The 10,797-nt window shown below is 38.9% G+C and overlaps 1 protein-coding gene across 2 annotated transcripts in view; it reads left to right on the forward strand.

Moving 5' to 3' along the window:
* Ercc8 (ERCC excision repair 8, CSA ubiquitin ligase complex subunit) overlaps positions 1 to 10,797 on the forward strand; it is a 35,393-nt gene that overhangs the window by 17,010 nt on the left and 7,586 nt on the right. For both annotated transcript variants that reach the window (XM_031360526.1, XM_031360527.1), the window contains 4 exons: positions 741 to 841; positions 1,711 to 1,835; positions 6,685 to 6,882; positions 10,318 to 10,401. In XM_031360526.1, the coding sequence (XP_031216386.1) occupies positions 741 to 841; positions 1,711 to 1,835; positions 6,685 to 6,882; positions 10,318 to 10,401 (508 nt within the window). The remainder of the gene's footprint in view (positions 1 to 740; positions 842 to 1,710; positions 1,836 to 6,684; positions 6,883 to 10,317; positions 10,402 to 10,797) is intronic.

The following is a 10,797-nucleotide window of genomic DNA, read 5'->3' on the forward strand; positions in this document are numbered from 1 at the left end:
AAAAAAAAAAAAAAAAAAAAAAAAAAGTTGTCCTTTGATATTTTTCCTTGCACTCTTATACACACATGCACCCAAACATACATCTGCACATGTAAATAAATGTAAAATAGTTTTTAAATTATTATAGTCTTTTTGATGGCAGGATGGATGAGTGGGTCTGACTGGGAGCACATGTTATTATCAAGTAATTTTTAGGGGAGAAATTGACACGTTCTGTCCATTCATTCCTTTGTTGTTTCACTTGAAAGAAATGAAGTGTCTAGCTTCTAGAAGATATTAAATGTAGTTTTTAGCACAGACTAATTTGACCACAAAAAGCAAATGAAAATAGATTGTCTTCATTATGTGCCTTATTTTCAAACTTCTATAAAAAACAAGAAACCCCAAATTGATGCTAAATAAATGTTTTAAACAGTGAGATTCCTTAACTGCTTGCTTGTCTAGATAACAATTGAAAAGTAACAAAAAGTATGTCATAATTAGTGTGATAGGACCCTGGAGAAAAGCAGAATTTTGTCATTGTAATCTGATGAGAAAGATTACCTCTCTTTGCTACTGTTTCACTATTTTATGTACTGGTGAGGGGTGAGTATTGAATATTTGTTGAAAATAATACAATACAATTGTAGGAATATATTTGTGCTTATAGAATGAAACCTCTGTGGTCAAGTTGGCAAAGTAAAGAATGGAGTTATTATCCTAGCTATGTATGTCAATATACTACTTTTTTTGTCCCCTAGTGCTGACAGTAGAGTAAAATTATGGGATGTGAGAAGAGCATCAGGATGCTTGCTTACTCTTGACCAGCATAATGGGAAAAAGTCACAAGCTGTTGAATCAGGTAATGAAGACCATATTAAGATAGAAATACAGTAGTACTTATGGTGGGTTTTCTTTTCATTGAAATCAAATAATAAATATATGTATATTGACAAATTAAAAACTGACTTTTGTAAGTGGCTCTCACCATGAATCAGTTTGTGAATCAAACTTAATTGTGGTTTTCTTTCTCCCAAGATACAAATAACTGGAGACTGCTTTTTCCTCCAAAGTTGCAAACATAACTTCTTGTGTAACTTGGTTTGCAAATATTTTTCCTTTAAAGCCAACTATGCAAATTCTATATTACACAGAAAGCTACAGTAGATTAAATAAATAGCGATGTTTTGTGCTTTCATGTCGCCATAAAAACTGCAAGTTGTGGTCAGCAGAAGTTAGGTGCAGCCCATGAGACATTGCAGCTCGGCTGTGTTTCTAAGGGATTTAATTTCTGGGTAGTAGCATGTCCTCATTCTGAACTAGAAGTGTATTAGGATACAATGGGAAGCTCCCTCTGGTTTCCTACTGATGGGATTCCAGGCAGGCACTGCATTACAGATCTTTAATTTGTCAAATGATTTCTAGTTTGGAGGGAACTATATAGAAGGGTCAAAAGTGTTTAAAGTTCTGGTATTGAACTGTACATTTAATTGAATTTAATAGTACCATTTACTTACTGAAAAAAAAATTGTACTTAGCAAGTTTCTTTGGCTATCCTTTTCCTCTGTGTTCTTGGTTCTTTTAATGCCACTTAACTGTGTTCACATAATCTAAAGGTTGGTTAATTTAAGTATGTTCAAGTTATAGTTTAAGTAATTCACTAGTTATCCTTTAATGTGTTTAAATATATGCTCAATACAGAAAAACAAACCAAATGTGTTTTCACTGCAGCAAACACTGCTCACAATGGGAAAGTTAACGGCTTATGTTTTACAAGTGATGGGCTTCACCTGCTCACCATTGGCACAGACAACCGAATGCGGCTCTGGAATAGCTCCAACGGGGACAACACACTGGTAAGAGACTTCAAAGGGCCTTTCAGTGAGTGGATTTGTGATGTACACTTTGTACTTTGCTATGGATATGACTTCATTTCTTGCCTTTGAATCACAGCTGTTAATATATTTTAGAAAGATGCTTTAGATGTGAACCACTAATTCTCAAGTCAAGGCAGGCCACCCTACCCGGCACACCTGGCATGCCCCACTCTTACTACTGCACTGGTGAAGTGGAAGAGTATGCACCTGATGCTTCTAATTAGAAAATTAAGAACTTCTAATACGAAGTTACCAACAGTCAAATTTTACATTTAAAATTAATCATATCCTTTTTTTTACCCATTCATTCTAGTTGTTAATTTTCTTTAAAATTCTTGAAAGGATCATTCTGATTACTTATATAAATACTAGTATTTATATGTTATACGGAGTCGTTTTGTGTCTGTGGTGATGACTTCAGACCCAGAGGCTTGTTGTGCCTACCAGGCATGTACTCTGCCACTAAGCTGCACTCCTCACCCCCAGCCTCCCTTACAATCGATGTGGAGTGGTTTTTGTCTGTCTCAGGGTAGGTCCTCGGGCATTGGCTTCATACTTTCGACTCTTCCGTTCCTTGTGTTATATCATGTCCTAAATCAAACTTCTTCTCCTTATTTGCCAAGCAATACTTACACAGCAATAGACAAAGCCTAGGAAAACCTGTCTTATATTAGGAAGCTTCCATTTTAGAAAGGATTTTTAAAAAAAAAATCAGTTAGTCAATGGATGAGCATAAGTGAAACTGTGGAAAAAGGAAAAGCCTGGTGTATGTCTATACTCAGATGGATCTCAGAGCCAGCCTGGGCTACCTAGCAAGACCCTATCTCAGGAAAAAACTCAGTAAAAAAAAAGGTAACTAGGAAGTTAGAGTACCTGGGTTTCATAGGGAAGTCATGAAAGGCATAATTGACCTAGGAGAAAAGGAGTTGAACCATCAGCGACTTGAGAGTTAATCTAGGGAAAGAAAGGAAAGATATTCAAAGACTGATGTGGTAGCATTGTGGATACTCTAGGAACAACTGGGAGCTCTTGTGTGGAAATCCACAAACAGTAGCAGGAAGTACAGGACGCACGAGCCGCTGAGCCTTGGGGGCCTGTGTGAGGCCCAGGGGAGAGGGAAAGCTAGTAGAGGTCTTTCAGTAGAGACATGGCAGGATCACACTGTGTCCAGGCTTACTGTGACGAATGCAGATGGTGCTGAACATGTGTCCATGCTTAAACAGCTCTATTTTTGCCTCTTTAAAGATGGTGCTCCTGCTTTAGGGGTTTGCTACTAAGTCCATATATAGAATAGTGAGTTTAGAATGGATCACGGGATTTTTAGTGGACATTCTCTAAGTAAGTTATTCATAAAAAGAGAGCAGTGCTAGCTGAGAAACTCTCCTGCAAAAGGTACTTGAAGAGGCCTAAGACATTGATTCCAGAAAGGTAAACTCTGAGGAGAAACCCTGCCTTTATATTAGTAAAAGTTTTGTCAAATCAGAAACCAAATTCCACTCCCACCATTTAGTAATGTTTGGAGTATTGGGTGATTTACTTAATAATCTTTTCAGTTTTACTGTCATGATTTTGTAAATCATGGATATTGTCTACCTAAAAAAGAATTACAAAGTTTAAAAGTAATACTGAGCTACCAAATAGAGGGCAGAGTGTAAGTGGTAATTTATGTTTTTGCTTTATATAAATATGTGTAAGGACATATTTCCAATATTTCTTTAATTATAAATTATATACAAATATTGTGTCTACATATTAATTTTTGTAAAGCTTAAATAACAATACATAGAAATAGAATTTTTGAAAAGTTTCCTCCTCAACAACCATTAAGGAATCCTTAATGGTTGGTGATGCAGTATCCCAGGGTTTGTATACTGAAACTTGGAGACCATGCCTTAAAGCTTGGAGCAAATTCCTGCAGGGAAAGTTCACAAGGAGACGGGCTTGACAACAGCAGCAACAACAAAAGAATTCAAAGTGGGTATTGGTGCTGTTCAGTTATTGGCCTTAACTGCTTTGTGACTGATATGTCAGGGAACTGAGCCTTTCTTCTTTGTTCATTGACACCACCATTAAGCCAGCCACATTGCTGCTAATTTCTCTGTGGTTTCTTTTTCCTGTGTCTTCCAGTGTCACTGCTAGGCTCACCTCTGATTAATTACTCTAATATCGTGTTATGGCTCTTCACAGTGGAAAAATCTCACTGATTCCTCCAATCTTTCCTATTGTTAAACTGTGTCTTCGCCTGTTGTATAAGCCATGCATTCTAGCTCTCTGACTGTTCTGCCTCATTCCCTTGGTCTAATACATTAGCACTAGCTTCCTCTTTTCCAACTCCTTCCCTACCTAAGCTTGGTTCTCCTGAATCTTGCTCTATAGATTGATCTGTACTCAGACATCTGCATACCTGTCTCCTGGGATTAAAAGTGTGTCCCCACCACACTTGGATTTAAGCTTTTCATGTAGAACTTGCTCTGTCCCAAGCTGGCCTTGAGCTCAGAGATCTTCTTGGTTTTATCTCTTGGAATTAAAGGTGTACCACCATGCCTGGATCTAAATTTAGCTGAGTAGGGTCTTGCCCCAAAGTCCCTTAATCTGTTATCTCTTAGATCATAAGATTCAGTTCCATTTCACTTCCTGGTGCCCCTTTAATACTTGAACCATATATTTTATATTTTTCCTTTCTAAGCTTGCTATGCTTATTCAAAACTTTCTTCATGAGAGAACAAAGTCTATGATGGGCATTTCTGAAATGTCCTTTGTCAATGCAATTAATCTGAGTCTCTTCACCTTGGCCTCAGACAGACTCTTCAGACAAGGGCAAAAAGTAGTCACATTCTTCACCAAAACACCACAAAAACAGACTTTAGGCCTCATATTGAAATTCCTCACTGAAATCTCTTGGGCTAGGTCCACACAATTCAAATCACTCTCAGTGACAAAGCCTTCTATATTTCTACTAGGATAGCCCATTAAGCCCCATTTAAAGCATTCCTCTGCTTTCCAAATCCAAAGTTCCAAAATCCACATTCCTCTAAATAAAAGCATGGTCAGGCCTATCACAGCAATACCCCAGTTCCTGGTTAGGGTTTTACTGCTGTGAACAGACACCATGACCAAGATAACTCATAAGAGACAACACTTATTTGGGGGTGGCTTACAGGTTCGGAGGTCCAGTCCATTATCATCAAGGTGGGAACATGGCAGCGTCCAGTCAGGCATGGTGCAGGAGGAGCTGAGAGTTCAGCATCTTTGTCTGAAGGCTACTAGTGGAAGAATAACTTCTAGGCAGCTAGGATGAGGGTCTTAAGCCCACACCCACAGTGGCATGCCTACTCCAACAAGGTTGCACCTCCTAGCGGTGCCACTCTCAGGGCCAAGCATACAAACCATCACAGGAAGTAACCCATGTCTGGAAGATTGTCACTAACTGTTTTCTGTGGGAGGCATTATCCATGCATGGTACCTATGTTCAAACTTCTTTAATGGAAGGTCTCCATAGGGATTTTCCATACAACCTTTATGTTCTTTAGCCCAACTCCCTTCCTCTCCTGTTCCTTTCCCCATTCTCATTTTAATCACCAGTAATTCCCTCCTAATTTCGTATCATGTGTGTTCTGCTCTCCCCTCACCCCTAAGGCCCTTCTCCACTTAGGGGCCCTCTCTGACTTCTGGAGCCATGCCTCCCCATAGTTAAATGGTACATACTGGCTTATCTGTGGAAATGGAAGAGTGCTCTTCCTAACACACGGAATTAATGAATCTGGATATAACTGGCTACCTTTGTTTCCCAGATGCTGTCATGTGCATGACTTCCCTTGTAGTTTTACATGACACTATTGTAAATGGTCTCATTTCCAATTAGCAGATGAAAAGAATGGAGTTTAGAGGCTAAGTATGAGAAAATCTCTAACAGCCAGATTTCAGAGCCGAAGTTCAGTGTTAAATGGACTGCACCCCTGCTGCCACAGGGTGGCTAAAGGCACAAGCTCTGTGCGGGGTAACACTTTGAGTTAGTCTGCCCTTGCACTGCAGTGAGTCCTCTGGGCATAGGACTCTCTGCTGCTTAATTGTTTCCTTAAAGTAAATTCCCAAGACATGAGAATGCCTTTATTGTTTAGTAAGTTCTGAGAGAAGTGAAGGCTTTGCAGCTGTGTTGATAGTGTTCACCTGCACACTTCAGTGGCTGCGATGGTCGGGTTACAGTGTGGGTTGTATCACAGCACATTCTTAGGAGCAGGGCAGCCCACCCAAAGGGACAGCTTCCTTCCTAGCTTGTTTTATATTAAGCCATTGTTCCTTCTTGAAGAAATAGCCAAATTATGACAGCAATAACATGCTCTACTTACTCTTTGCCAATGTTGAAGGTCTCTTAAAGTTTTAGTCAATCAAAGGCAGGACATGCAGTGAGGTTAGAGGTCTCATGTGGCGTACATGAGGCCCTGAGAAAAGGTTAAAGGAAGGAGGGAGGGAGGATGGAAAGAAAGGAGGGAAAAAGGAAGGAAGGAAGGAGGGAGGGAAGGAAGGAAGGAAAGAAAGATCCTAAAGAGTTTGACAATGAAAAATTATTCTTCAGATTTGTCTTTGTTGCATTATATGTCTCTTGTAGGTTTATTTACAATTTCTGTTTCCTTGAATATAAAATGTACACTTGTATCATTGGACCTAGTTTTTATTAAGATGCTGTTTTTTTTTTATTTGTTTGTTTTTTTACATCTAAAGACGCTCTCTGTAGACTGCCATAATAAATGAAGGAAGTGTTTGTTTCCCTCTTTGTTGCTGTTTTAACTCAGGCTTTAGCAGTGAGTAACACTATAATTTAACCCTGCAGGTGAATTACGGGAAGGTGTGTAATGACAGCAGGAAAAGGCTACAGTTCGCTGTCTCCTGTGGCTGCAGCTCAGAGTTTGTGTTTGTTCCACACGGCAGCACCATTGCCATGTATGCAGTTCACTCCGGAGAGCGGCTTGCCATGCTCAAGGGACATTACAAAAGTGTCCACTGCTGCGTGTTTCAGCCTAATTCCCAGGTAAGAGTGATACTTAGAGGGATTTACAATGCTTAGATGGCAGGCTTGGCAGGCTTGGCAGACTAGCAGAGTATAAAACAGGAAGTTGTGGTTCTGTTCTCACATGTAATCCTTCTGAAGTATGATACCATTAATCCACCTTTGAGCTAGTACTTATTTAATAGAGATTAGGATAGCCTAAATCTCAGACAAAAGGGTAAATGAATCAGTGTAATACTGTGCAATTGATTGGGATTAAATTGTCTTCCCTTTGAATATGAACTCCATTTAACCATTGAAAATCTAATGAAACCTTTTAGGTTAGATTTTTAGGTTATTTGTTTCCTTCTAACATTTGTGTAACTATATCAAAATCTGAAAGTAATTATTTTCTGCCAGATGCTGATATAAGTATGCTTTTATAGTGGCTAGATAGTGAAATGATTAGTAAAGGTCTACCTTTTAATTAATGCAACTCACATAGTTTCATTTATTTATTTGTGTGTGGGAGGGGCACATACCATGGTATATGTACAGAGGATAACTTATAGGAATCGGTTCTCTCTCCATCTTTGGGGTCCTGGGATCAAACTTCGTCATCTGGCATTGCAGCGAGTGGCTTTACCCACTCACTGAGCCACCTCAGTAGTCCCACAAAATCTCTTAAATTCTTACATTAGTTAATTTTCTTTTAATGTGACCAAAATGCATGACTGGAAGCAATTTAATGAGGGAAGGGTTTTTTTGGACTTCTGCTTAGGAGATATACAGTTTGTGAGGGCAAGGAGGAAAGCCAATGTAGCAGGTATATACAACCTGGTCTCTGCACCCAGTCAGGAAGCATAGGAAAACGATAGCTGATTGATCGCTGACACTCTTGCTTTCTCCTTGTCACTCCACCTAGGACACCAGCCTACTGGATGATCCCACCCACATCCATGCTGGGGCTCCCTCAGCAAATAAACCTTTCTGGAAACACCTTCATAGGCACAACTGAGGTGTTTCTGTGAGGTTCTAAATCCAGCCAAGCTTGCAGTGCAGACTGCCACAGCACTTATGAGTTCTGTTTAACATTCTTCCATTTCTCCTTCTTATTAACTGTGGATCAGGCTCTCTGATCCTGGTATATGTATGTGGTATATATTCACATGTGTGTACATGTGCACATGCCTATGTACATGCATAGAAGCCAGGTTGGTCATCAGATGCTCTGTCACTCTTTACCCTGATTCATTGGGACAGGATGTGTCACTAACCCTGAAGCTGGGCTGGCCATCAACTGTCCCTAGCAGTCTTCTGTCTCATCCCCCGACACCCAGTGCCTGCTTACCAGTGTGTGCCACCACACTTAGCTTGAACTCAATTCCTCATGCTTGCATAACAGCCTGCTTATTTATTTTCCTGGCCTCAGCCTGGGATGTGTCTGTGTATGTTTTGAATTGTTTTGTTTTGTTAAAATGTATGATTAATGATTTATCCTGAGAGCTGATAAAGTACTACTACACCAGTTCCCTCTTTTAACTTTTTCTTAGAACTCTTTAGTATCTCCACAGTAGATCTGTACAGCATCTTCAAGTGGGCTTCCAAGGACCCTACTACCACTCTGAAGCCAGAATCTTTCCTCACTAGTCAGTATAATAATATAGTAGTTAATTTTTTTTTCTGAGAAAAGAATTCTAAAGTACCAGAGATATAATGTGACTGGCCCTAAACCTATAAGTTGATATTAACAGTGCATGCCATCTGAAGGATCAAACAAAACAGCCCCTATGAGACAACCTTGATTTTAAATAAGATGCTCTGACTATAATGTACAACTTTCTTCTAGGCAGGAGCTTCTTAGCACAGAGGGCTAAGAGTCAGTTAAAATTATAGCAAAGGGTGAGCTGGAGAAATGACTCAGCAGTTAAAAACATTTGCTACTTTTACAGAGGACCTGGGTTCATTTCCTAGTACTCACATGGCAGCTTATAATTGGCTGTAACTCTGGTTTCGGGTGGTTTCAGGCAGTCTCATGCCCTCTTCTAGCCTTCTCAGGTATCATGTACACACATGATTTACATACATGCATGCAAGCAAGATGTATACATGTATTTATATGCATGTATACATATACACATATATAAGTATAAAATAAATAAGTAGGTGAATGAACATGGCTAGGTTGGCTGGGTGTGGTTGCACAAACACCAGATTATTGTCAAGAATTCAAAGTTAGCCTGGGCTACATAGCAAGTTCGAAGCTAGCTTGGGCTATTGTGTGAAACCTTATCTCAAAAAAAAAGAAGGAAAGAAAGAAAGAAAGAAAGAAAGAAAGGAAGGAAGGAAGGAAGGAAGGAAGGAAGGAAGGAAGGAAGGAAGAAAGAAAGAGAAAAGAAAAGAAAGAAACAAACCTATTCTGAGACAGAGATTGCTCTCAGTTCCTGAGCGGCCAGAACCCTGGTATGAGCTGTCACCTGTGAAATGTTCTGCCTGTGTTAGTATGTTTTGTTCTACTTTGGTTTTTGAAACAAGGTCTCGTATAAATCAGGCTGGCCCCAGACTTGCTATGTAGACAAGAATAATCTCATACTCCTGATCCTCCTGCCTCCACTACCCAAGCACTGGGATTATAGTCATATGTCGCTACTGCCAGCCAAATGCTATGTGTTCATCTGTTTCAAACCCAGACTTAGTCATTGAACACATCAGAATCACTATGTATTTATTTTACTGTATGATCAGAATGCTTTCAGTTTTGTTTGGGAAGGGAGTGAGTATTGTTTAGGGGAGAACAACAGTATGTCTGTAAAGACATTGACACAACTGTGCATCAGCCCATGGGTCCTTCTAGTCAGTAAATGTGTCAGCAGATAGGGTTGGGTCTTGAAGCTCTTGTAAAGAGCAGCCAGGTAGACAAGTGTAAGTCAGTGGATTTTTTTTGTAGAAACTCATGGTTTCTTCATTGGAGTCTTTATTGTAGATGCCTCAGTTTTTGCCAAAGAAAAGCTATTATACATTTTACTTTCTCTAACACTTAGATATGCTTATAAGTATTGACAGAACTAACTAAAGCTTTGAATTTCTGTAGGATTTTCTTACTTGTTTGTAAGTTCTGATACATCCGGGTACTATTTTAAAATATAAAAATAAAGCTTTGTATTATATCAGCTATTCCTAAAAAGATTCCAGTAGGACAGTCGATTCTCTCATCTATAGAAGGCACAAATTAGTATGAAATCTCAGGGTATAGCCAAAGGCTTTGTAGCATTTTTACAAAGTTATGCCAACATCATGCACAAAATTTAAAGACATCACATTTTTAAAAAATGAAGGTCATCATACTTTGTTTAATGAATAGAAATTAGTGGAATTAATCTAACCTAACTTAACTAACCTGCTTAATCTCATCATTTCAAAACAATCTAAAGCTTATTTCAGCTTCAGATTGGTCAGTCTTTGTTTTCTATATTACAGGAACTTTACAGTGGTAGCAGGGACTGCAATATTCTTGCTTGGGTGCCAGCTTCATATGAACCAGTTCCTGATGATGACGATAAAGTAAGTGGTGTTTTTACCTACTGTGCGGTGATTTCTAATTATGAGGATTTGTGTCTTATTTATGTGGGAGAAACTGTTAAAACAGTTCTTGCAGTTTTTCGGTTGTACAGATAATTTATTATTGTTCATCTATAAACATTTAGAAAAATATTAAAAGAACATAACTCTCAATTTTAATTAATGAAGGCTTTATTTACTGTTTTTAAGATGATAATTCATCATATATAACTTAGAGTCTTCTCTTATTAACATGCTATGGTAACCCTCATTCATGTCATTAGTAACTGTTTAAAAACTCTTTTTTGTTTTGTTTTGTTTTGTTTTGAGACAGGGTTTCTCTGTAGCCCTGGCTGTCCTGGAGCTCCCTCTGTAGCCCTGGCTGTCCTGGAGCTCCCT

This window comes from Mastomys coucha, unplaced genomic scaffold, assembly GCF_008632895.1.
Source record: "Mastomys coucha isolate ucsf_1 unplaced genomic scaffold, UCSF_Mcou_1 pScaffold8, whole genome shotgun sequence".
In the NCBI taxonomy this organism is placed as follows: domain Eukaryota; kingdom Metazoa; phylum Chordata; class Mammalia; order Rodentia; family Muridae; genus Mastomys; species Mastomys coucha.